Source organism: Peromyscus eremicus, chromosome 1, assembly GCF_949786415.1.
Source record: "Peromyscus eremicus chromosome 1, PerEre_H2_v1, whole genome shotgun sequence".
Lineage (NCBI taxonomy): Eukaryota > Metazoa > Chordata > Mammalia > Rodentia > Cricetidae > Peromyscus > Peromyscus eremicus.
In genome coordinates this window covers 146,639,523-146,666,980 of record NC_081416.1, presented here as the reverse complement: position 1 = coordinate 146,666,980, position 27,458 = coordinate 146,639,523, and the positions used below count along the sequence as shown (strand labels likewise).

General features: G+C 41.6%; 1 protein-coding gene across 3 annotated transcripts in view; it reads left to right on the top strand.

Moving 5' to 3' along the window:
- Positions 1–26,798, top strand: part of Tsg101 (tumor susceptibility 101) — a 32,163-nt gene extending 5,365 nt beyond the window's left edge. Inside the window, exons 2-10 of one of the 3 annotated variants that reach the window (XM_059274080.1) lie at positions 934–1,018; positions 5,111–5,176; positions 7,085–7,248; positions 9,483–9,609; positions 13,283–13,349; positions 15,543–15,634; positions 23,914–24,116; positions 25,241–25,480; positions 26,464–26,798. In XM_059274080.1, the coding sequence (XP_059130063.1) occupies positions 934–1,018; positions 5,111–5,176; positions 7,085–7,248; positions 9,483–9,609; positions 13,283–13,349; positions 15,543–15,634; positions 23,914–24,116; positions 25,241–25,480; positions 26,464–26,553 (1,134 nt within the window). In that variant the 3' untranslated portion in view covers positions 26,554–26,798. Of the gene's footprint in view, positions 1–933; positions 1,019–5,110; positions 5,177–7,084; positions 7,249–9,482; positions 9,610–13,282; positions 13,350–15,542; positions 15,635–23,913; positions 24,117–25,240; positions 25,481–26,463 lie in introns of those variants that run through there. The other 2 variants (XM_059274098.1, XM_059274090.1) reach the window with 2 other exon arrangements.
- Positions 26,799–27,458: the final 660 nt, after the last annotated feature.

Genomic DNA, 27,458 nt, shown 5'->3' with positions numbered 1-27,458 from the left:
AGACAAGGCAATTAAGAGCTTTGCATGGATAGAGCTTGTCAACCTGTGCGTGTCAGTGTATTATGATCAGTTAGCTCCTGCCATATGTGCTTAAACTAGTGTGCTCGTTCTATAGTAGAGGAGAGACCAGTAGGGTGAGAAACAATACAGTGAGTGATTTGTTGCAACATAGTGGATATTGACAGTGAATGCTACAGTTTTGAGAATGAGTGAAGTGTGGGGAAAATTTCGTTAAAAGAGAGGAAAAATGCAGCATAGTCTTTGAGTAGTCTGTAATTCCCCAGCTTCTCAGGACTTGAGACAGATCATTATTTTGAAGCCAGATTAGGCAGCAAAAGGAAACCCCATTAAAAAAAGAATTCTTTTGATGGGAACATTTTTTTTTTTTTCTAATGCCTGCATTTATGTCCGTGCACCTTGTTCGTGCCTGGTAGCTACAGAAGCCAGAAGAGGGCATTGGCTCCCTTGGGACTGAATTACAATTTTGTGAACTGCAGTGTGGATGCTAGGAATCCGTCCTGGGTTCTCTGGAAGAATAACCAGTGCTGTTAACTACTGAGCCCTTTTGATGGGGTCTTTTAACTTGAGTAAAAGTGCTAAAATAGTAGTGAGCAGCTCTAGTAAGAGTTCACATAGGTGGCAGTAAAGAAATGAGAGCCTGAGGTTAGTGTGAATGAGGAGTAGAAGATTCAAGAAGACTCTAACAAAGAAAATAACATTTTAAGAAAATCCATCCTGGTGGTGGTTGTGCAGGCCTTTAATCTCAGAACTTGGGAGGCAGAAGCAGGTGGGTCTCTGGGAGTACCAGGATAGCCAGAGCTACACAGAGCCCTGTTTCAAAAAACCAAAAAAAAAAAAAAAGAAAGAAAGAACTCAAACAGTAAAGTGATGCACATTGGTTTTAAGTAAACTTTGTATTTTTTTTTTTTTCAGTACAAATACAGAGATCTAACTGTCCGTCAAACTGTCAATGTCATCGCTATGTACAAAGATCTCAAACCTGTATTGGATTCGTATGGTAAGTTTATGCATCGAGAACATCCATCACTGTGTTTGAGTTTGTTCCTTGTGTTTATAGCTACAATTTTCTTATTTTCCTTTTCAGTTTGTTGGGTATCCAATTGAAGGGTTGAACTTACACCTAACGAAAGTGTCAGGAAACAGGAGAATATAAGTCTGAAAAAAAAGGGTCTGTTGAGTGCTTCCAAGTCTTAAAAAGCATTACTTTGAAGCCGGGCGGTGATGGCGCATGCCTTTAATCCCAGCACTCGGGAGGCAGAGCCAGGCAGATAGATCTCTGTGAGTTTGAGGCCAGCCTGGTCTACAGAGAGAGATCCAGGACAGGCACACAGAGAAACCCTGTCTCAAACTTTGATACAATACTACACAAGTTTAGGCTTGGGGGATATTTGTTTTTCTGTACAAACCCAGAGCCTTGTATGAGCATGTGTACCTCCAGCCCATAGGAGGGAATTGTAAAGATAATTTAATTTATTTTCCAAAATATTGAGAGAGAGAGAGAGAGAATTTTTTTTGTGATGGTCTTTAGTTTAGGTGCCAGTTTGTCTTTATACTGAGACAAAATAAATTTGTAGCTTAAAAAGTAACATCTAGAGTTTTGTCTTTTGGTTTTTCAAGACAGGGTTTCTCTGTGTAGCTTTGCTCCTTTCCTGGAACTCACTCTGTAGCCCAGGTTGGCCTCCACTTAGTGGCCCAGCTGGAGTTTTGTTTTTTTGTTTTTAAATATAGCAGTCTTTTCTGTCCTCACAGAATGCTTCTGGAGGCAGAAAACTGGATTTTGTCACTGAGACTTTGTAAACTACACTCACTGCAGGGCTTTGAAAACAGTAGGCCCTATGGAGAGGTGGTAGGTAACAGGGTGAACGATGAAGCCCTCGCTCAAACCCAGGATAAGCTCCTTCATTTCAGTCTGCCTTATTTCTGTTCATTTTTTTTGCATTGACTTATGAAACTCCTCATGTTACCAAAATTAATTTCAACATGGCTCCAATAGGCCAGGCTCTGACCTCCAACTCAGAGATGAGCCTGCCTCAGCCTCCCAAGTGCTGGGATTAAAGGCATGTGTCAATAAGCCCTGTATTTAGGTGTAGTTTTTACTATATGCTAAACCTGACTGTTAATCAAAACTAGTAGATTCTAGCATCATCACACAGATTTTATATGGCATTATATGACTGAACCCAATCTAAACTATTATCAGAATACTTTTAGAGTAAACAACACCCTAAACTTAAATGTAATGTTCCAACCCATGAATATTTTTGTTTCGTTTGATTTTAAGATGAGGTCTAACTCTAGCCTAAGCTGTCCTGGAACTTAATACATGGTTCAGGCTGTCATTGAGCTCATGGTGATCCTCCTGTCTCAGTGTCCCCAAGTGCTGGAATTACAGGCATAAGTCATTCTGCCCAAGAACATATTCTAACTTTAAAATGCACAAAATTAGACAATTGTCAGCAGAAGAGCTGGTGTTGCCAGTGTGGTTGTATGTGCTATCTTGTTTGTTATAGCGTGTGTCAGTCTTTCTCACTGAAAGATTATCTGGGAAAGTCAGCCAACTTAAAAGAGGAAAGAGGCTGTGGCTCAGTCTCAGACTTCAGTCAGTGATCTCTTGACTCCATTGCTGTGGGGCTGAGGTGGGACCAAGCATCATGGCAGAAGGATATGGTGGAGGAAAGCTGCTCACCTGATAAAGCAAGGGAGCAAAGGAAGAGAGAGAGATATTCCAGCTTGGTCCACTGCCTTCTAGGAATGTCATCACTATGAACATTTTGGTAAATTGATTCCCTGCTGAGACTGTGGTTTTAATGTCCAGTCACCTCTCCAAAGCCCATCAGTAGGCAACCAAGACTTCAACACAGAGCCTTTGAAGGGTGTTTCATATTGAATCCATGTGGGGATCCCTACAAGCCTCACAGCTGGCAGCAAACTGTTCTGTGGAGAGGCAAAAATGAAAGTTGGTTCAGCACTACTTGGCCAGGCTGGTTCAAACTTCTTGAGTCTAATGCCAAGGGGTTTATTTTTTACATATTTAAATACAGTAAAACTTTGGAAAAAAAAGTTTCTTCATGATATCACAACAAAGCTTAAGGAATGACTACATCTAAACTCCCTTGCAAAGTACTTGTCTTTTGCAGAGCACCTATGACCTCTTCCACAGGAATGGGTTCTGTTCACTGAGAAACAGTGCTCAGGACAAGGGCCTAGGGAGGAAGGGTTTGTAATAAGCATAATAGCAAACTATTTTGTAAAGTGCATAGGACCTCTTTCATGAGGTTGAGTTCTAGTGACTGAGAAACTGTGCTCAGAGTTCTAGGGGACTTGGGTGAGAACTGGCTCCACAGACTAACGAGATCACCGGGTCATCAAACAGTATCTATTCCAGTCTTCCATGTAAACAAGTGCTACTTTCTTCTGTTAAAGAAAAAAGCCTGCATGTTTAACAACGTGGACCTTGTACCCTTCTACAAATCCACATTATAGCCTTTGCCTGTGTGATAGTGTTCTTTCCAAACAATTGTTAGAAATAAAGCATTTAACACAAATTATGCAAAAGATAGAAAAGGCTCCCAGGTTCATTTCCATTCCCAGCACCCACACAGCAGCTTACAACTGTCTGTGACTCCAGTTCCAAGTAATTTGCCACCCTTTTCTGGCCTTTGTGGACTCCAAGCATGCACGTAGCACAGACATGTGTAGGCAAAACACCCATACACATAAAGATTTTTTTTTTTTTTAAAGAAGTGAAAAAAATAGCTGGGTGGTGGCAGACCATGCCTTTTATCCCAGCACTAGGGAAACGAGTAGATCTCTGTGAATTCGAGGCCAGCCTCATCTACACAGTGAGTTCCAGGTCAGCCAGGGCTACACAGTGAAACCCTGTCACAAAAAAAAAAAAGAAAAAGAAAAAGAAAAAGAAAAAGGAAAATGTGGTACGTGGGTTGGAGAGATGACCCAGCAGTTAAGAGCACCTACTGCTCTTCCAGAGGACTCATGTCTAATTCCTAGCATTTGCATGGCAGTTCACAACAGCCTGTAACTCTAGTTCCGGGGGATCCAATGCTTTTTTTTGTCCTCCATGAGTACGTACATACGTGGTCCACTTAAATACATGCAAGCAAAACACACACACATAAAGTAGAAATACATGTTGAAAGAGCATGTCTGTATTTAACTGTAGAGACACCTCTATTTTCAATACTGTATTTTGATTCCACCTTGGGATTGAGAATGACAGGATTTCTGTGTAAATGAGGATGGTCTTGAACTTCTGATTCGCCTGTCTTGACCTTCCAAGCACTAGGATTATAGGCGTGTGCCACCATGCCCAATTTATGCAGTGCTGATGATTGGAACCCAAGGCTTCAGGCATCTAGGCAAGCACTCCACCAACTTGGCCACGTCCCCAGCCACAGTGAGTGGGGGTTTCTAAAACGAAATGATGGGAGGTTAGCTTTTAGTATGGCATCATTTGTCAGTGACTTCTTCTTCCTTTTTAGTGGCACTACAAGTGCTCCATTGAGTTATATACTCAGCCTTGATGGTGATTTTTATTTTTTACTGATATATTTATTCTTGAGATTGTTAAACATAACTTTATTGGCAATATAATTTTGGCATAATCAGTGGCATCCATCTCAGGCCTACAGCTCAGAAAACTTCAGAATATTGTGGGTTTTTTGTTTGTTTTTGTTTTTTCAAGACAGGGTTTCTTTGTGCAGCCCTTACTGTCCTAGAACTTGCTCTGTAGACCAGGCTGGCCTCCAACTCAGATCCACCTGCCTCTGCCTCCCAAGTGCTGGGATTTAAAGGCATTTACCACCACTGCCTGGCTCTTTAGAGTGATGTTTAAATGGGCTTAGAATCGTGTTAGCTGGAGACCAAAAGCTCATATTTGGGAATGCAGCACTCAGATCTAGTTTCACAAGTAACCCAAAGCTTTTTACATAAGTGAGTCAACAAAGGAGTTTTATTATTGAACACTGACAAGTTAACTTCATTCCATAGTTAACTGGTGTTTCTGAAAGAGCAACTTACGTGATGATCTCTACAAAAATGCTTGTGATTACATTTTGTTTTTTCCTTTCAGTTTTTAATGATGGCAGTTCCAGGGAGCTGGTGAACCTCACTGGAACAATTCCTGTGCGTTACAGAGGTAAAGAACTTATTTATGTTTTCATGGTAGATGTATCTGCTGACAAGAACATGCTGCCAAGGAGTTAAAAGTACATTGAATTTACTTTCTAATGGCCCTCTTGACAAAACAGAGGTTTTTAACTTCAGTTCTAATTCAACTTTATTTAGCAACACCACCTCACAGTTTTGTTTCATTTTGAGTTAACTTCTGTGTCAAGATATAACAACAAACAAGTGTCCCACAATACAGATGGAACTTGATGTTTCATGGAATCATAGCACTGTAGAGGGATCTTTAGGTGTCTGCTAGTTCAGCCTCTCTCACCATTCACCCCTTTCTGACCATGGGATGCTGTACTGTGTATCGGTAAGGTGGTGCTTTAAAGTTGTGACAGAATTAGATTTCACTTCCTACTGTGCATCTGAATTTTGTGACCATGGACATCCACAGCATTTGGGGACTAGTACCTAGCTCAAGTACTGACAGTTCATGGAAGTGATACATGTAAGGCTTGTCACGCAGCCTGGTATGTACTAAGCAAACAGTAAAAGGCACCTGTTATTTATGGTTATACTATTGGTAATGATGCGTTTGGATGACTAGTCTCTGTTAATCAGTCAACTGTCTGCTAAGTAGTAAATGATGAGCGAGCATTCAGTTCTTAAGAGCCTATTCTGCTTTGGGACAGTTGTGTTTGTTTATTCCTTGTGGCTAGCTAGGACATATATGTCCCCAGAGAGAGGGGCTGGGGCCAGAGGCCAGTACAGCCTTCAAAGGCCCTCCCCTAATGACCTAGTTCTGTGACCTAGACCCCAGAATATTGCCATCATCTGGGAAAGGAGAGTTTAGAACATGATCCTGTGGGGGACATTACACAGCAGTTCTGTGATTGCTGTGCTGTGAGATTAAAAAGGAGAAGAAGGGCACATAGGAAGATCACAGGGATGATGACACTTGTCAGTCATTTGTGGCTGACATGGTCCTAGGGGATAAACAGTTAACTGAGAGCATCTGTGATGAGCATAAGCCTAATTACTAACTTCACCATTGCACTGGGGCATGAGATCTGGTGAGGGATGCAGGTTGTGGAAGTGTGTGTGAATATTGACTTTATCTCAAGTAAGCCTGCTTTTTTTCCTCACCCATTCTTCATGGGTCATAGCACACAGGTCCAAGTTACTGTAGGGTTTTGTTTTTTTTTCCAAAAAGCAGGGAATTCTGGATGTTGGTAATAAACCTAAGGCTTTATGTGTTAGAGTTACACATTGTAGGTGTGTCTGAGGGCTGAGAAAAAAATCAGAAGCTCCATTAGCATCTGATTTCTTTAGGTGAAACATGCTTACATATTTTTTTTGTGCTGAAACTTTGTAAAGGTGAAGCACGTGTAAGTTCCTTCAGTGTTGAAATGGTTGCTTAGAACATTTGAGCGCACTAAAGACTGGTCTATGTTTAATGTGGTGACTATTGCATCTTTTGAGATCCTCCATTTGACTACAAGTAGTCAAATTTCTCTACTGGGATTCTATTTCATAACCAAGAGGAGAGGGTAACAACACTGATTCTGAGTAATTACCACTGAAACTGCCCTAAACATGGGTCTGGTAGAAGACACATCAAGACGTCTGCTGACCGTTGGAGATAGAGACTGGCTTCTTTCTCCTTTCCCACCAAGGTTTTTTAGCGGAATGACAAGAGTCAAGCAGCAGAAGTTGAGTCAAAAGAACCTTGTCCAGCAATAAGCAGTCAGCACTTTCACCTTTCAGGTGTGGCTTGCAAACCAAAGAAAGCTCTAAGAAGCATCTTAAATTTTAAAAGATAAATAACGCCGTTGGTGATAGTGGTAATGGTGTTTGTTTCTCTCAGCCTCATATATTATACTGCTGCAAAATGATAAAAGAGTAATTGAGGTTTCTTCTTCTCTCTCAGGTAATACATATAATATTCCAATATGCCTGTGGCTGCTGGACACATACCCATATAATCCCCCTATCTGTTTTGTTAAGCCTACTAGTTCAATGACTATTAAAACAGGAAAGCATGTAGATGCAAATGGGAAAATCTACCTACCTTATCTACATGATTGGAAACATGTAAGTATTATGTGGTTCTTGTTCTTCTTTTTTTTGGGGGGGGGGGTTTTCGAGACAGGGTTTCTCTGTGTAGTTTTGGTGCCTGTCCTGGATATGCTTTGTAGACCAGACTGGCCTTGAACTCACAGAGATCTGCCTGGCTCTGCCTCCTGAGTGCTGGGACTAAAGGTGTGCACCACCACCACCTGGCTATTATGTGGTTCTTGGAAGTGATTGCATGTATGTTCTGCTCACTAGCGTCTGTCTTCAGTTTACACTCAGGGAAGATTCCAAGGACAGTAGGTAAGTTTAGACAGTGAGTGGACTAGTCCCTGAACTGAGGCATTTAGAAAAGGCTCTTGTTTATTCCTTTGTTTGGTTTTTGTTGGTGGTTGGGTGTTTTTGGACAAGGTTTTTCTGTGTAGTTTTGGTGCCTGTCCTGGGTCTCTCTCTGTAGACCAGGCTGGCCTTGAACTCACAGAGATCTGCCTAGCTCTGCCTCCCTAGTGCTGGGATTAAAGGCATGAGCCACCACCACCTGGCCTGGTAGTTGTTTTTTGTTTTGTTTTGTTTGTAATCCAGACTGGCCTCAAACTTGTAGAGATTCATTTTGCCTAAGTTTAAGTCCTAAGATGACAGACATGAGCTGTAATACTAACCAGCTAAAAAGGTTCTGTAACAGAATCTAACAGACAAAGTTCAGAAGTAGAATATCATTTTTAAAAATAGGTACACTGGGTGATGGTGGCACACGCCTTTAATCCCAGCACTCAGGAGGCAGAGGAAGGCAGATCTCTGTGAGTTCCAGGCCAGCCTGGTTTACAGAGTGAGTTCCAGGACAGGGTCCAAAACTACACAGAGAAACCCTGTCTCGAAAAGCAAAAAAAAAAAAAAAAAAAAAGGTGCACTTATTCTTCAGAGAATTGCTGTCAAGGATAACAGCTTGTGTTTCTGCCGCTGATAGTGTAACTGGCAGAGCGGTATTTGTACGACAAATAACCCAGAAGCCTATATTGTGTTGGTGTTCTCTAGAGGAACAGAACCAATACAACGAGTATCTTACAAAAGAAGGATTTTTTTTAAGATTTATTTTTATTTTTTGTATATAAATGTTTTGCCTGGGTGTATATATGCACCACATGTGTGCCTGGTCCCTGTGGAAGCCAGAAGAGGGCCTCAGATTCCATGAAACTGGTGTTGCAGTCAGTTGTGAGCTACCATGTAGGTGCTGGGAACTGAACCCAGGTTCTCTGCAAGAGTAACAGGTGCTCTTAACTGCTGAGCCACCTCTGAGCCACCTCTCCAGCCCCACAAAGGAGACTTATGAGATTGGTTTGTGTGATGGTGTTGGGTAAACCAACAGTGGCGATCTGTACACTGGCTAGGCTGAGAGCCCAGGAGCTCCTCAGTCCATGAGGATGGATATTTCAGCAGTCAGTCCCAGTCTGTGGAGATCCAGTAGTTGTCAGTCTGCATTAGGAAGCCGAAGAAGCTGGGTTCCAGTGTCAGAGGAGATATCAGCAGCGGTGGTGGTAGTGGGGTAGATACATACGTGTACTCACAAGCAAGAAGTGGAAGACGGGTAGGAAAGAGCAATGCTGCTTTACTCTCTGACCTTTTTGTAGCTGGGTTGACATGAGAGGGTTCTGCCTGTTCGGGGAGGGTCTTCTCTGTTATTGGATGCCAGGTCCAGTCAAGTTGACAACCAAAATTAACCATCACATTTATCTTGAGAGGGAGAACTCGGAGATAGAATGAGCTTGTGAGAGCCTGGCCTTGAGCTGGCCCAGTCCATTTATTGAGGTGATCCTCACTAGTTGCTGTTTCTGGAAGGCTTATGCCTGCTCTATACTTTTTCACAAGTGATCACTACACCAAAAAGAGAGATGTGGGTGAAGAAGATACAAACGTGTTTCTGTGCTCTTGTGTAACCCGTTGTCTGATGTGAACATTGTATGTTCAGGAAAATTTCTGGGGCCAGCCACACAAGCCTGGTGACATGAGTTTGATCCCTAAACTGAGTTAAGGTGGAAGCAGAGAACTGACTGCAGAGTTATCTTCTGAGCTCCGCACATACTGGTGCATGTGCTTGTGCACACATGTCTAGTAATAAGAAGCCAGGAGAATCAAGAGTGTCCGACTGAGTTAAAACTTACAACAGCAACAACTACAGAAAAAAAATGCCAAACTCTTCTATTTATTGAGAAATAATTATAGCTTGGGGGGTCCCCCCCCCCTTTTTTTTTTTTTTTTAGCCACGGTCAGAGTTGCTGGAGCTTATTCAGATCATGATTGTGATATTTGGAGAGGAGCCTCCGGTGTTCTCCCGTCCCACTGTTTCTGCATCCTACCCACCATACACAGCAACAGGGCCACCAAATAGTAAGTACAACTAAGAGCTCATTTTAAAATTTGCAGAAACAAAATGAAGCCTTGTAAAACTCTTAAAATAATCTTACTTTGCTTTTTAGCTTGTCATGTTAGTGGAGTTTTGGGAGATATCCTGAGGCCCCATGTCCGCATATACAGGTTCCTACCAAAGACTGGCATTTGGGCTTCTATCTGTGGGTAGAAATCAAAGTGTGGATGTTCTGGATTCCAGAGTGGAAGAGAAGATGCCAAATAGAGCTAGAAGTTTTAAATTATGCATGCCATGGAAAAGCCTTATTTGACTACCTAGAAAGCAGATGTAATTTGAAAGGTAGCCTGAGGTCTCTCTGTGACTCCAGGATCAGTGTTGTAGAGAATTAATTGCAGTGAACTAGCTCATTCCCTTGAGCTAGTTTGGGTATACACAATTGAACATCTAGCTCTGGGTTGCTTCTCTACGGTACAGCCAATTTGTGACTACCTTGTTGGAAGGATGAGGGCATGGGGACAGTACTGGTCTGCCCCTGGGACAGCTCTATCCCTGTTCTGTTTATGTAAATGATTCTTGCTGCTACTTCAGAATCATCCTGGGTAATTGGGAGTTGGTTGTACTTACTTGTTTGGACATTTTTGTTTTGTACTGTTTTTATGGTGTTTTAAGCTGTGATTCTGACAAACTTCTCTTTGAAGACTGAGCTTTATCTCCATTACCTAAAGTCATTCATTCTCTTGTTTTTAATCTGTTTTTCCTGAAGAGTATCTTGATCCATGGGCAGAATGGGAATGTAAAAGAAGTGACTCCTTTCCTCTCCTTCCTGTCCCTCCCAGAGTAAGCTTGGCTTTAGGACAGTGCTTCCTCTGTTAAGGATGTTAGTGATTGTTTTTGTCTTAGTAAGTCCTATTGACTGAATGTTTTAAGTTTGAAGTGCCAGATATTTTCTAGTCTGATCCCCTCATTTATTTGTTCAGATTTAGTTACCACTTAAGACAGAGGGAACGTTTCTGTATTTCTTTCAGTTTCACATTGGTTTTGGAAGTACAGTATTCCAGAAAGAAACCACACTAGTCAGTGTTGCAGTCAAGTTTCACACTCACTGTCTCATCAAGCACTGAAGAGCTAGTTTAAGTAAATCACTAAGAGACCACTGTACTGTCCATCTAGTCCAATTTTAATAACATTTTAGACATTAACATTATCATCAAGTATGTCTATAAACAAAGGTCTGGATTGTGCCCATACACATCCTAAGTAATAGCCAAGAGGCTTTGATACATATTTGAATAAATATTTAATTGTTGAGAAATCATTACTTAGAACATTTTTTATCTCTTTCAGGGTAATTTTTGAATAATGAGTCATGTCACAAGATGGTTAAAAAAAAAAAACAAGTAAATAGCCAGGCTGCTGTGGCACACACCTTTAATCCCAGCACTTGGGAGACAGAGCCAGGTGGATCTCTGTGAGTTCAAGGCCAGCCTGGTCTACAGAGCGAGATCCAGGACAGGCACCAAAGCTACACAGAAAACCTGTCTCGAAAAAAACAAAACAAAACAAAAAACCAGTAATGTGTGCCTGTAGTTCCAAAGACTTTGGAGGTTTAGCCAAGAGAATTGTGTGAGCCTAGGCGTTCAGTACCTGTCTGGGCAGCATAGAGACACCGAGTCTTTAAACAGTCAGCATTATGGGACCGGATAGACAGCCTAGCACTTAATACTGTTGCTCTTGCAGAGGACCCACATGGAAGTTTACAAGTATCTATAATTCTACTTCTGGGAGATCCAATGCCTTCTTCTGACCCCGCAGGCACCAGGCATGCATATGGAGCACATAAGTAATTGCAGGCAAGACACGCAGACACTTAAAATTAAAGCCAGCATTATATCCAAACTTTATTTTTTAAAAAGATTTATTTTAATTCATGTGTTTATGTGGGTATGTGCGCATGAGTGCAGGTGCCTAAGAAGGCCAGAGGTATCAGATCCTCTGTAACTGGAGTTGCGGTCACTTGTGAGCTGTCCAGTGTGGGTAGTAAGAGTAGGACTCAGGTTCTCTATAAGAGCAATACTTGCTTTTAACCACTGAGCCATTTTTCTAGTCCCTCAAACTGTGTGTGTGTGTGTGTGTGTGTGTGTGTGTGTGCACGTGTGTGTGTGTGTGTGTGTGTGTGTGTGCGCGCGCGCGCGCATGCCCTGAAGTAACCAGTTTTTAAGAAAAGGAAAATTGCTTATAGTTATGAAGAAATTACTACTCTGAGATATTGGTTTGTACATTGGAAAAACTAGCATGGAAGTGAGTGATACTGACCTTGTGTGTTGCTAATACATAACAGTGGAATCGCCTTTTCTAAGAGATACTCATAAATGTCAACTGTGCTTCCTGCTTGGAAAGCGTCTATGTGTGGAATGGAATTGTGACATTTTGGGAGCTTTGGGAGGGGGTTGTTTTTGTTTTTTAATTAAATACTGAATTTCATCCTTTGTTATACTTAGGGAAAGTATTCCAGCATCTGCTGATACATCCTAACAAGAAGGCATGAACTCTGATATGTTGGGCTGGTAAAGGCTTCCAAGCCTGTTGTTGATAGCAGCCCAGTGTACTTCTCCCACTTGCTTATATTCTGTCCTCTAGGTCATTCTTTGAAGGCTCCATGTCTCTTTTCTTGAGCGTCATCTGCCATTCCTCTACTAGATCACTTCTGTTTACTGTACCTCTTAGATTTAGATTAGCTCCTTTCCTGGATGATCCCGTAGATAGCACTCTGCTTTCCCTGTCGGCACAATTAATAGAACATAGCTACTTGTGACTCTTTATGGCCCCAACTAGATTCTAGCACTATGTGGCCAAGGATTCCTTCTCGTCTAGTGCCTTCCCTTCTTATCATCCTCTTCTCTTCTCTTCTTTCTTTTTCCCTTTCTCCATCTCCCCTCCATCAAATCCCTGTTCCTGCCACATAGAAGGCAATAAAACATTTGTTTGTTGACTTAAGTGCTGATTCACCATTGTATCTAATAAGGAAAGTTGGAGTAAAATTGGCTCTGAGGGCAAGTCCTTTTCCATCGAAGCCAAAGTTAGCCTTTGGCGCCACTGACCTTATGTGGGTCTGAATAAATGAAGCATTCTTGAAGGCTAATGGCTTTTACCTTTTCCCCCTAGCATTTCCAAGCTTTTTTTAACCGGTCTAGATGAGTGTGGATGTAAGTTTTTTATAGGATTTCTTACATTGATTTGGAGTGTCAGGTTCTCAAACAAGCCAACAAAACCAACAGTGCAAATCTTTAGTCAACATGGTCTTCACTGTCCCAAAATTTTGTAGATGCAGGGGCAGATTACCTCCTAAGTAGCAGGTCTTGGAGCAAATGGAGCCAGCGTTACCTTCTAAATTACAGATGAATATGAGGCTATAGAGCTGACCAGATTGACCTGTCTGCTAGTCATTTCTTGTTGGGATTTGAGTGAGTGTTGTCACTCATGTTTAATGATTTGGGAATTAAATGACTTCAAAACATTTATTCCTTAAAGAACTGTTAGTTCCTTAAAGAAATGCTGATGTTGGTTTTGTTTTGAGCCTGAGGTTGGATTCTTGGTGTGGAATTTTGCTGTGGTTTGACAGTGATGTATATTACTCTACAGCCTTTATATTTAGGACTGTGCGTATGACTTTCAAATGTTAAAAATTATTTTTAGCCTCCTACATGCCAGGCATGCCGAGTGGAATCTCCGCATATCCATCTGGATACCCTCCCAATCCCAGGTAATGAAAATTCTGTTATGTTTGGAATCAAAATAATGCTAGCTGGGGAATTAAATAAAGTTAGTGGAAATTCAGTTAAAGGTTGGTTTATTGGTGTTCTTTGAGGTAGGTCTGGCTCTGTAGATTCATAATCCTAGTTCAGCCTTGAATTATAGGCCTGGGCTGCCATTTGTGGCTTATTGGTGACATTTTGTGGTAGATGGTATGCATATAATTCCAAAATAGTTTTAGGTTGTCTAGAGAAATGCAGATTTGGTTTTTGTTTCTTTGGTTGGTTGGTTGGTTTTGGGTTTTTGTTTTTTTTTTTTGTTTTTTTTTTTTTTTTTTGTTTTTTCGAGGCAGGGTTTCTCTCTGTAGCTTTGGAGCCTGTCCTGGACTAGCTCTGTATACCAGGCTGGCCTCTAACTCACAGAGACCCACCTGCCTCTGCCTCCCGAGTGCTGGGATTACAGGCGTGTGCCGCCACCGCCTGGCACAGATTTATTTATCAGAGAGAGAGAGGTGATGGGGTTGGGGTTGGTAATGACAGTGAGCTTGATTGGTTTGGGGCCTTGAAATGCTTGCTTTTTCCTTTTTGAGAAGTTTATAGGAGTTAGAGAAATAGCTCATTGGTTACACGTACTTTCTGCTTTTCCCGAGGGACCTGAGTTTGGTTCCCAGCACACAAACTGGGAACTCCAGCAGCAAGGGGTCCAGCATTCCCTTTTGCCTCCACTGGCACCCACACATGTACACACATAAAGTAAAAATAGCTGGGCGTCAGCACTCCAGAGGCAGAGGCAAGTGGATCTTTATGAATTCCAGGCTAGCGAAGGATACATAGTAAGACCCTGTCTCATTAAGTAAGATAAATACAAATAAATATTTACAAAGAAACTTTGGATTTTCCAGAACCCAAATTTAAGACTATTTTTTAGAATACACAAATGACACAAACTACCCATAAACAAGTTTTTTAAATTTTGTAAAGATTTGCTTTCAGATTAAATGTTTGAAAGTTTTGAAGGTTACCAATAAGCAGCAGACAAAATTTAAATACTGTCATTCTCTAATAGACTAGAAATTAGAATAGAAAATTTTACTCTTCTGTTACTATTGGGGTCTTGTCCTTAGGAATATTGTAGTAGTTTCTGCCTCTGTGAAGGTAACCGTATATAATCACAGCCAAGCAAGAACATTTGACCATTTACTATTTTTGGGGGGCGGGGGGTTATTTGATATAGGAGCTCACATTTTTTTAAAGGTGTATTTATTTTATGTGTATGAGTGTTTTTCTCCTGTGTATGTCTGTGCATCACTTGCATACCTGGTGCTCAGAGGTCAGAAGAGTGTTTTGGATCCCCTGAAACGGGAGCTACAGACAGTTTCGAGCCACCATGTGGGTGCTGGAAATTGAACCTGGGTCTTCTACAAGAACAACTGAACCATTTCTCCAGCTGGTCTAGAACTCACCACAGCCTCCCAAATGTTGAGATTATAGGTGTGAGCTACATTGTCAGGCTGTTTTGTAGGTTGACTTCTTTGTTTTTCGTTTTCTGAGATAGAGTCTCACTATGTTGCCCAAACTAGCCTCATCTCTTTGTTTTTGAGACAGTCCTGGCTGTTCTGGAGTTCTCTTTGTAGAACAGGTTGGCCTCAAACTCAGAGATTCGTCTTCCTCTGCCTCCCAAGTGCTGGGATTAAAGGCATGCACCACCACCACCACACCTGATTTTTTTTTTTCTTTAAATGTGTATGAGTGATTTGTTTGCATGAATCTCTGTGCACCATATGAATGTCTGGTACCCACAAAGATCAGAAGAGGGTGTTGGATCCCCTGGAGCTAGAGTTACTGGTGGCTGTGAGGCAACATGTGGGTGCTGGGAACCGAACCTGGGTCCTCTGCAAGAACAGTAAGCACTCTTAACCATTGGGCACACTCTCCAGCCCCTGACCGCGTACTCAAAGCACCCTCTTGCTTCAGCCTCCTTCATAGATTGTTGGCACACACTGCCATGCTTGGCCCTACAGTTTACTGTAAACCCAGTGTCATTAGTATAATTTGCATATACTGTTCCTTGAATAAACACCTTCATCTCTAAAACTGTAAGTTCATGAATTGGGAATATAATATGTCAAGCTTAACTTCCTCAGTGGGGTTCTCATAGTACCTCAGTGTTGGGTCATCTTCACATTTGATATTCTTTCCTGTAGTGCTTATCCTGGCTGTCCTTACCCACCTGCTGGCCCATACCCTGCCACAACAAGCTCCCAGTACCCTTCCCAGCCTCCTGTGACCACTGTTGGTAAGTAGTATGAGCATTTGTATTGTTCTACATGAGTCCAGGTCTCCTGTGAAAAGTGTGTTTCATTTTTACATGTAAAATTTGATGTGGTTTAACATCGTATAAATGAGCCTTCTGACATTTAGAAGTCTAAATATGTGGCTGATAGCTCACTAACACTTTCCTGATTGCCACATTTTACTGGTGAATCTCACATGTGTTGAGTCAAGGGTCTGAGGTCCACCTTCACAGAAGCAGGTAACAGGCTGGAATAGTTCTAAAGAAAAAAACCCTTAAGTAAGGTTGGGTACTGCTAGCAGATGGTAGGGCTTTGTGGCCTGGCTGTGTGGAAACAGGGAAGAGCACCTGTAACAGAAAGCACTCTGAGTTCTGCATGAAAGGGTCAGTAAGATGGTGTTGCACACCAGTGCTGTTTGCTTTGTAGAGCTGTCTGAACCAAGAGTGCTTCTGCAGCCTGTCCTGCTCAGTGTGCCTCCCTATTGTCACTGCATTTGCCTCCTAGTTCTCAACTATCTCTGCTTTGGCCTGAAGAGTGTCTCCACTGGAGTACACAGCTTCTAACTTACACTGGGTTATCGTCTCAGCCATTTCCTTTCTTACCTACTGGACTGCTGCCATGGCACATAAAAACATACCCTAAAACAGCCTTTAAAAGCTTCAACTGCACTTCCTATTTGCACCACCCCATTTACTCTTGCAGCAAACTTCCTGAGACTGCAGTCTGTCCTTGTTATCTTCAGCCCTTCTTGCCTTCCCTCTACCATTCTTTGAAAACTGCTTCTGTAAGCGTCATAGTGACCTTTCTGGGTTTAAATCCAGTAGCTGGTGGCTGCTGTCTCTTCCTTGTTCTGGCTTCGACATCTGACACAGTGGGCTGCTGCCAGCTTGATGCTCTTTCCAGGGAACCACACTTTGTTCTTTTCCTCCTAATTCCTAGGTACTTGTGCTCAGTCTCTACAGGTTCCTCCTCTTAATGTTGGAATCCCTGATTAGTTCTTGGCACTTTGATTCCTCACTCTGGTGGTAGAGCTTTAAATGTCCTGTCTGTACCTCTCTCCTGACCTCTGCAGTCTTATATTCAGCTGCCTTCTTGCTGTCTCCACTGGATGTTTAACAGACATCTTAAACTCAACATGACTCAAGTTGAACTCAAGTCTTTCAACATCTGTTCTATCTATAGTCATCCTTGGTTCCTCTAGAATCATCTTATCTTCAAAGTATCTAGAATCTAACCATACCCACTGCCAATACAAGTCACCATTATCTCTTCTAAATTACTGTCTGAGAACCATCAGCCCCTGCATTTGTTATTAACATAAGCAGCCTGAAGGATCTTACTCAAACATGAGTCAGTGATGTCACTCCTCTGCTGAAATCCTCATTTCACTGAGTTCAGTATAAAGGTTTTAGGCTTAGAAGGCTCTGTGGGATCCTGCCCCTCAATCTTTCTATTACTTTATTTCCTGCTATTCTTATGTCATAGAATTTGTTCATTGCTTATTTCCTTTGTGTTATTGTCACACTGACTCTTAACCAATCTGTGCTACCACCTCCTCCACAGCTGAACGTATTTTGCTAAGTATTTGAATGAATACAGGTTGATGCAAGGCTGGTGTTACGTTTTCTGATGTCCTGAGATCTGGTACCGGAATCTCATGTCTGTGCCTTTGCTACCCAGACAGCGTCTGCTTCTGTTGTCATCATCTAATGACATGGCTTTGATATATTAAAATATGCTTGTCTATTCTGTAATGTACTTTCCTTTATACAATAAACTTTTTGTTAATTTTGAGACAGGGTCTCACTAGCCTGGAACTCAGTTTGTAGACCGGGCTAGACTTGAATTCATGGAGATCTGCATTTCTCTGCTTCCCAAGTGCCGAGATTAAAGGCATGTGTCCACACACCTGGCCCTAAACAGTATAACTTTCAAAAGAAAGAAAGATGGATGAATGGATGGATGGATGGTGGGAGATCTTTAATTCAGTCTGTATGTTTAAAAAAACAAAAAGAACAAACTATTAAATTTGGGGCTGAAGAGATGGCTCAGTGGTTAAGAATACTGACTGCTTTTCCAGAGAACCCGTGTTTGATTCTCAGCCCCCACATGGTGGTTTACATCTGTTTGTAACTTCAGTTGCAGGGGATCCAATGCCCTGGCCTCCTCAAGTACCAGCCACACAAGAAGTGCACAGAAATGCATGCAAGGCAGACAAACACTCATACACTTAAAATAACATTTTGTTAAAAAAAAATCTACTGTTTGGATTCAAGCAGCAGCAGAGAAATGGGAATAGAACCGTTGCCTTATTTCTTAAATAATATAATCACTTTGATCTCAGTTATAAATGTTTTTTGTCGGTGTATGTATATTCTCAGTACAGGTTTGGTGGTCAGAGGATCGCGTTGGGGAATCTGTTCTCCCTCCAGCAATGGGTTGAGGGATTGAACTCAGCTTGTTGGGTTATTGGGCTTAGTAGTTTACCTTTTGCCCATAAAAGACTTCTGCAGTTAATTCATTTCAGAACATTAGACTTGAAGAATTTTATAGCTTAGAAATTTCCATTTACCCTTAAAATGGGCTTTTATGGAAAATCATACATTTAAAGTTAGATTTGACTTGAGATTTGAAATACCATGTTTTTTAGAAAAGTACCACCCATGTCACAGCCATTTCAGTCGTGAACTCACAGCAGCTTCACTGTGGTCACCTGTACAAGACTAGATCTGACCATAGCACATTGGTAGGTGGTGGGCTGTTACGGCCTTAGCCTCCTGCTAAATTATCAGCTATTTTTGAAAATTGAAGATTTTAAATAAATTGAGTCTCGTGTGGTGTGTTGTTGGTATCTTTCTTCTCTTTGCTTCACTGTGATCACCTAAGTCTTGGTTTCTTTGGAGCAAGAGTCCTGTTGCTTGCACAAAGCTTAGCATAATGTTGAAGCCGTGTCCGTCCAAGTGAAAACTATCATAAGCACTATGCCGAGTTCCAGGTTGGCACTCAGTACTATAAATGAAAATTCTGTGCATGTGGTTGTTTAAAGGTTTTCTCCTACTTCAGAAACCAACTTTTTGCATTGTTATATAAGAAGAAATAATCCTCATGGTTTGAGGATTATCGTAGATCCACTTTCTGAGTAGTTTGTGATAACTCAGGCTCCATAGTTACTGTACAGTAAGTAGTATTCTCCTGTATCTTTGGTTTTGTTTCCAGCAATTTCTAACCACTGTCAATTCCAGTCCCAAAGTATTATTTGTCTTGTCTTGTTTTGTTTTGTATGTATGTATGTACGTATGTACCTATGTGGTGTCTGTTTTCAGATGTGTGTACATGTGTGAAGGGAGGCTGGAGGTAAACCTTGGGTGTCTTTAATTGTGCTCCATTTTTTTGAAGCAGGTCTGAGGACCAATTTTGTGGACCATGGGTTAAGGATGAAAAATTAGAAAAGTTGGGGCAAAGAGATATTCAAAGGGTTAAGAGCACACACTGCCCTTCTAGAGGGCCCAGATTTGATTCTCAGCACACCCTTGGTGGTTGACAGCTGTCTGCAACACCAGTTCCAGGGAATCTGACACCCTCTTCTGGCCTCTGCAGGCACTGCATTCATGTGGTACGCAGACGTATTTGCAGGCAAAACACCTATACACATAAAATTTTAAAAATGAGATAATAAAAATTAGAAAAGCTGCTGTTTATCTTGTTTCTGATAGGTTAATTATAGATTCACTAATATAAAATGGCTCCTTTTTGACTTACAGGAAATGGTGATCAGTAAGTACTGATAGAGAACTGAGTGGAGTTAAATCAGGCATTGTGTGCTAGGGCGCTTTAACAGTAGCCTAATTACTTGATGAGTAATCCTGTTGAGTTGAGTGTTGCTTTCCTAACACTAGGAAAATTGTATCTTATTTCCTAAGGGTTAAATTTGGTGATGAAAACCATCTGACATTAAGTTTTGAGGATTTATTATTACTATTATTATTATTATTAAAGTCTGACTTTTGTTTGTTTGGCGCTTGCTCTGTAGACCAGGCTGGCCTTGAACTCACAGAGATCGCCTCTGCCTCTTGAGTGCTGGATTAAAGGCATAAGCCACCACTACCCCTACCTTTTTTCTTTTGCCAGTCTGGAATTGTAGAACTCTACAGTCCTGAAAACTGAAATCTGGCTCTGCTTGCTTAGATAACTCATTGTGTGGGGGCTTAGCTTGTTGTAGTAGATACAGAGAATGTAGGATTTCTCTTAAGCCACTTTAAAAAACTAGTTTGAAAACTGACTAAAAATTGAGAGGCTTCAAGCAGTTGTATTTTTCTTGTTTCAGTGGCAAGCAGCTCACTGAATTTTAAACTAAAGTTCAGAATGTTTTGGTTTTCTGTTATGAAGATTATTTTCATTGTGTGGATACCCTCAGACTGGAAGCACAGGTGGCTGTGAGCTGCCCGTTAACCCCGAGAACTAAACCCGGAGCTCCAGTAAGGTCCTTCGCCACTGAGCTGGCTCTCCAGCCCCATGATTTTTACTGCTTCAAAAATCCTGGAATTTTCTGTTTGACTTTCAGTTTCAGATTGTGTTGTTCTGTTTTGGTTTGTTTGTTTGTTTGTTTGTTTGTTTGTTTGTTTGTTTGAGACGAGGTCTCACTGTATAGCTCTGGCTGTCCTAAAACTCACCATGTAGACTATGCTGGCCTCAAACTCACTGAGAGCTGCCTGCCCCCTAACTGCCATCTTTCAAATTTTAATTAGAATTCTTATCATATATGAAAGCATGCTAGATTTCAAGTAAGCTTGGATGTGTTTTATAGTAAAGTCTGTGTGATAAGAGGTTCAGACTGGGTCATCCCAGCATCTGCAGCCTAATGGAGGCAGTGACCTTCACAGGCTGGGCACTTTGCTGCCTCAGCTTGTTCCCACTCGGAATGTTACTGGCTTGGCTGAGAAGAGTCTTGGACTTGGTGTTGCTGTATAATCTTTTTTTTTTTTTTTTTTACCTCAGCCTTCTCAATAGCATTTGCTGCTTGTTTTTGTGATGATAAACAATCTGACTTATTGTAGTTTTGATTTGCATTTTTCTGCTGGATAAAAATGTTAAAAATGTTAAACATGTTGAACAGTTTTAATGTATTTTGTATTTTGTATTATTTTTTTAAAGATTTATTTATTATGTATACAGTGTTCTGTCTGCATGGATGCCAGATGCCAGATCTCATTACAGATGGTTGGGAGCCACCATGTGGGTGCTGGGAATTGAACTCAGGACCTCTGGAAGAACAGCTAATGCTCTTAACCTCTGAACCTTCTCTCCAGCCCCCCATTTGTATTATTTTTGAAAACTGTTTGAACTTCAGACCCTTCTGCCTTGTGAACTATGATTACAGCAGCCTAGTTTGTAAGATAACAGGGATCAACCCCAGGGTTTTGTTCATGCCAACCATGCACTCTGCCAGCTGAGCTATCATGTCAGTTACTTTTCTGGTAACTGTAACAAAACACCTGACAGAATGCACTTAAGGTTTATTTAGCTCATAGTTTGAGGGTAGAGTTCATTTTGCCAGGGAAGCCAGGGCAGCAAGAGTGTAGGACAGCTACTGCTCATACTGCCTCTGCAGCCAAGCAGCTTGGCTGTTTTCACTCTTTATTCAGCCTGGGGTCCCCACCCATGGAGTGCTGTCCTTCCCTCCTCAGCCTAATCTAGAAAGCACATCAAATACATGTCTCCCAGAGGTTCGTTTCCATGGTAATTCTAAACCCGTCAAATTGACAGTCAAGATTGGCATCACAGATGCAGGGGTAATGAATGGCTTGCTACTCTTGGCAAGGTCCTGAGTTCAGATCACAGCACCCATGTCAGGTGGCTCACAGCCCCCTGTAGTTAGTTCTAACTACATCCCTAGGGGATGCCCTCTTCTGGACTTCTCAAGCACCTGCACACATGGTGTATATCGACACACACATATGCACAGAAGTACATTGTTTTTAAAGATTAACCATCATAGCTACATTTGTAGCTCCCTTGCTGTGTAATTTTCGAAGGTCTTATAGATGCTAGGTATACTAGAGTTGACAGCAACTGTCTTCTGTTCTGTGGAGTATCTACTCTGCTGTGCAGGACCTTTTAATTTGATGCCGTCCCATCTGTCACTTGGTATTTTCGGAGCTGTTAAAGACAGAATCAGAAAGTCACTGTACATTCCTGATCTTTAAGTGTTTCCCCTATTTGCCATTGGAAATTTCAGTTTAGATCTTAAAGTTGTTGATCCTGTTTAGGTTTTTGGTTTTTGGTTTTTTTGGTTGTGGGTTTTTTTTGTTTTGTTTTGTTTTTTGTTTTTTCAGATAAGAGACTGGTACCTAATGTCAGTCTTCTACATGGGAATGTTGGGTTTTCATGATTCTGGCATCTTTGTTAAAAGTCACATGGTAATAGATGCTTCATTATTTCTGGCTCCTCTACTTTGTGATCTACATGCCCACTTTATGCCAGTATTGTGCTGTTTTTAAGTATAACACCAGCATTTGCTCAGGATGGTTTGGGCTGCTGTGGTCTTTTGCATTTCTGTATGAATTTTATGGAGAATTCCCATGACCTAGTGTATAAGAACAATATAAATTCCAAAATTAAATGTGTGTTCTTTAACATAGGAGATTGAAATTGAACATCAGTGTGACATGATCCATTAGACCAGATGAGGTAACTTGGACCAAATCGGTTGGTGTGTTTGTATATGAAAATCCCATATAAAAAGATCCTTAAGTTTTGTTAGTTCAGATAACTTCTACAACACAGATAAATGGAATTGAGCACACTATTATTGTTATCATCTGGGCACCTGACCACTGAGATGAGGGCATTTTGCATCTGACAAGCATAATAAAATTTCATGTAGGTTATAAAGAACTGGGTTTTTCGAAACAAGGTTTCTCTGTGTAGCCACCCTGGCTGTCCTGGAACTCTCTGTAGACTAGGTGGGCCTTGAGTTCACAGAGATCCACCTGTCTCTGCCTCCTGAGTGCTGGGATTAAAGGCATGTGCCACCACTGCCCAGCTAAGATCTGGAGTCTTTTAAAGACTTTAAAACTTATATTCCTAATATATTTTTGTCAAAATGGGCACATAATAAGATAACTATCTTCACTGGTCTTCTCATCCCTTGGGTAGGCACTAAACTTTCGTATAACTTTTTTGGCCAGGCGGTGGTGACGCACACCTTTAATCCCAGCACTTGGGAGGCAGAGCCAGGTGGATCTCTGTGAGTTCAAGTCTGGTCTACAGAGTGGGTTCCAGGACAGCCAGGACTGTTAGACAGAGAAACCCTGTCTCAAGAGAGAGAGAGAGAGAGAGAGAGAGAGAGAGAGAGAGAGAGAGAGAGAGAGAGAGAGAAGAGTAAGTGCTCTTAACCACTGAGCCATCTCTCCAGCCCCTCTTCCTTTTTTAAAAAGTACTTTACAAATTAGTACAGTGTAAGGAACTGGAGATTTTGATTTGGCCTTTATGCTGTCCTGATGACTGAATAGTTAAATCCTTTTTTTAAATTATTATTTTGTTTATTTAGTGTGTGTGTGTGTGTGTGTATGTGTGTGTGTGTGTGTGTGTGTGTGTGTGTGTGTGTGTGTGTGTGTGTGTGTTGGTGCCCATGGTGTCCAGAAGAGGGTGTCAGATCTCATGAAACTAGAGATAAAGGCTTTTGTGAGCTGTCTGATTATGGCTGCTCTTTACCACTGAACTGCCTCTCCAACTCCTGAACAGTTAATTCTTTAAGTCAGAATGAGTCTGGATGGAGCTTAAGAAATACAGCTCTTTGATGCATTTAGCAGGTAAAGAAATGTCTCCCGTGTGTATTGAATGGTGAAGTGTGTGTGTGTGTGGTTGGTTCCACCTTCTACTTGTTGAAGCAGGGTCTCTCTTGGTTCTGCTGCTGGCCTATGAGCTTCCATCCACTTCTCCTATTGCTCCTCCTATCAAGATAGGAATACTGGAATAACAGATTAGGGCCACTGCATCCAGCTTTTTACTTGGGTCCCACAGATTGAACTAGGATTGTCAGGCTTAAGTGGCAAGTGCTCAGTGGTCTCAAATTTAGCAGTTCCAAGGCCACCTTCAGTTCCAGTGTTCTGTAGAAGGATTTACACAACTCTCTGAAAACTTTCATACAGCTGGTTAGAGCTGCTCATAGCAAAAGGATACAGATTACAATGGCTATGTACTTGTGGGGCTGTCCAAGGGTTCTGAATGCTGAACACCTACCTGAGCCTTGGTGCCCAGAGTTTTGCTTTATCTCCTGCAGGTCCCAGCAGAGACGGCACAATCAGTGAGGACACCATTCGAGCATCTCTCATTTCAGCAGTCAGTGACAAACTGAGATGGCGGATGAAGGAGGAAATGGATGGTGCTCAGGCAGAGCTCAATGCCTTGAAACGAACAGAGGAAGATCTGAAAAAGGGCCACCAGAAACTGGAAGAGATGGTTACCCGCTTAGATCAAGAAGTAGTAAGTAATGCATTGGAGACTTATATTTGGGGATTTAATTATAACCCAGGCAGAGGGTCCTGTGCACACCCTGGCTGTGTAAAGTAGAAGTTCAGTGAACAGTGGATGTCTTCAGACACATGAATGTAGCTCTCTAAGCAGGAGTGGAGGTATGCACGTATAGTCTCAGTTCTCAGGGGCTGAGGACAGTGGGGAAAGGAAAGACTGGAGTACCCAGATCTCGGTGCAGCCACATCTGGTTTCCTACTGGAAAGTGGATGCTATCTAGAAAATTGCAAGGGAATTTGATGCCAGGAAATGTGAATTATAGAGTTCCATGAATGGTAAAGATCTGCAGACCTTGAACTACTTATGAGAGAATTATATTTCTAAATGTTGTTTGAATCACTATTAAAAGTATCTTTGAGGGGCCTGGAGAGATGGTTCAGTGGTAAGAGCACATACTGTTCTCCCAGCACCCACATTAGGCTGCTCACAACTGCCTGTTAACTCCAGCTCCAGAGAATCGGACATCCATTCTTGGTCTCCTTAGTACCTCGCTACTTGGACATGCATGTACACACACACACACAAATAAAAAGGTATCTCTGCAGCTTCTCTGGTTTCATTGTCCAGAGACATTTGGGGCCTCAAGAACCTCGTATCAATGCAGCCTGTGCCCCTTCACTCTTCAGACTTTCTCTTGTGTTTGTATAAAGTGAGCAAAAGTAGTACCCAACCATTTCAGTTCAGGAATGTGGCACCAATGTAATGTAGAGTCTACAACCACCACATACATGTCTTCACCAGAGAAAGTGTTGTAGTTCTGAGCATTGAATCCTTTACATAGATGGGAGGAAGTTCTCCTGTGGGAAAGTCTTGTTTGATGGTTGTCTCTGGGGAGGGACTTCCTTTTGGAAAGTACCGGGTCTGATAGTCCAGTTCTCAGTACCATGTGCCACTTTCACAATTATGCTCATTTCGGGGAATTTCCACCATTTCTTCACACATTTCACCAGTAAGTCATTGGAAGTATTGGTCAGTCCGCTGCTTACAATACTGTCTGAGGTTGAGTTGTAGATGTGTCACAGCAGATGGTCATGGACATTCAGTATAAAGTCATGCATGGACTGTTCTGTTTTCAGGCTGAAGTTGATAAAAACATAGAACTTTTGAAAAAGAAGGATGAAGAACTAAGTTCTGCTCTGGAGAAAATGGAAAATCAATCTGAAAATAATGACATTGATGAAGTTATCATTCCCACAGCCCCACTATATAAACAGATTCTAAATCTGTATGCAGAGGAAAATGCTATTGAAGACACTATCTTTTACCTGGGAGAAGCCTTGAGGCGGGGAGTAATAGACCTGGATGTGTTCCTGAAGGTAGGCATCCTTCCTCTGCTTTGCAGGGCAGTTGGAGATGAGCATCACTTCAGACTTCTTCTGCCTAGTGAGTCAGAAGGCAACTCAGATAGCTGCCCTTTTTTCCCATGTCACGTCACCTAAATTTGAGATTATTGCCCACCCCGTTTGGGTTTGGTTTTAATCCAATAATGGTATTAGAGTTGGATCATTTTAGGTCAGTTTTTCCGGATCAGATAGTCTAGAAGGAAGTGGCTATCCTTTTTAATGCAGGTTATCTCTGGCTTGCTAATAATGAACAGACTTGAAGATCTAATAAGCTTTGCTTGTTGCTGTCTGTTGGGTCATGGAGAATATGGGCTTATAGCGATAGTAACCAGCCACTCTGTTTTTGACCTGGCATCTGGTGATAGCTCAGCGTTCATGCAAGCTGGGGCAGGGCACTTGGGAAAGTGGCTAAGCCATGCCCCTTGGGTCTACTGTAAGCAACATGAATGGCTGGGTATAAACTAGAGATCACAAAAGAAGGCTCTTTACCGCTGTCTTCTGGCTGGGTTGCAAGGCATAAGAAGAGATGTAAATAGAGAGGTAAGAAAAGTAAGCTGTTTCCTAGACATTGCCTGGGGCAAAGGTAGCGCCATTTCTCCTCATCTCTTCTCTTCCTTTTCTCTTAGTCAAGGGACAATTTGGTAACTTGTATTAAGCTTGCAGTATGTTTTTCTGTCATCTTGGTGTCTTGAGATGTGGTGAGGGACTGGGGATACATCGCAGGGTATGACACTTATCTAAGGTGTACAAAGCTCTGGATTCAGTCCTCAGTACTGCAGAGCCAAACCAAGCACCCTGAGCCATGTCCTGGAGTATAGTGGAGTTTTTAAAAGCTGTGTGTAATGAGATAGGGTTCCAAAGGTTGCTATATATATTTAGGATTGATTGATAGATGTCTCTTACCTCATGCCTGGACCAAAGCCATTCTAAACTGTTAACATTTTCCTCCCTCCTAGCATGTCCGCCTCCTGTCCCGTAAACAGTTCCAGCTGAGGGCACTTATGCAAAAAGCAAGAAAGACTGCGGGTCTTAGTGACCTCTACTGACTTCTGGTCTCAGCTGGAGACGGACCTCTTCGTAAAGCATTCTTTTCTTCTTTTCCTTTCTCTCATCAGTAGAACCCAGAATAAGTTATTGCAGTTTATCGTTCGAGTGTTAAATATTTTGAATCAATAATATATTTTCTGTTTCCTTTGGGTAAAGACTGGCTTTTATTAATGCACTTTCTACCCTCTGTAAGCTTTCTGTGCTGTGTTGGGACTGACTGGGCTAAATAAAATTTGTTGCATAATTTCTCTTTCTTGGACTTGAGGAAAGATGCACAAAACCTAGTCAGAAGCCCAGATTCTCATTAGCAAACAAGGCACCTTGCCCATCTTAAGTTGCAGGTCAGTATTCTGGAGGAGAAAGACAGTTCTCTTTAGTGTGGGGTATAACACAGAGAAATCTGTATATTGGAGGATATGTATTTCTTTATAGAACCAACAACTTTGACTTTTTTTAATCAAGAACTCTTGTGTTAACTAGGCAAAACAATCCAACCACAGTGGGGAGTTATAGATTATCTAACGGCTCATGTGTGGTATTAGAGGAAAAAATCATAACAAATTTTCAAATATTTGAAATGAACTTTTTAAAAAATAGGATATGCCAGGCAGTGGTGGCGCACGCCTTTAATCCTAGCATTCAGGAGACACAAGCAGGTGAACCTGAGTTTGAGGACAGCCAGGGATACAGAGAGACCCTGTCTGGAAAAACCTAAATAAATAAATAATAAAAAATAGGATACCTTAATTTGGAGTAGGTAGTTTATGTAGTATTTAAAGGGAAATTAATATACATTGGGCATCCCTAGCCCAAAATCTGACATGTTCCAAAGTTCAAAACATTTGGGGGACGGGGGGGTTAGATTTTAATCCATTTCAGATGAGGGCTTGAGTGGTTAAAGCCT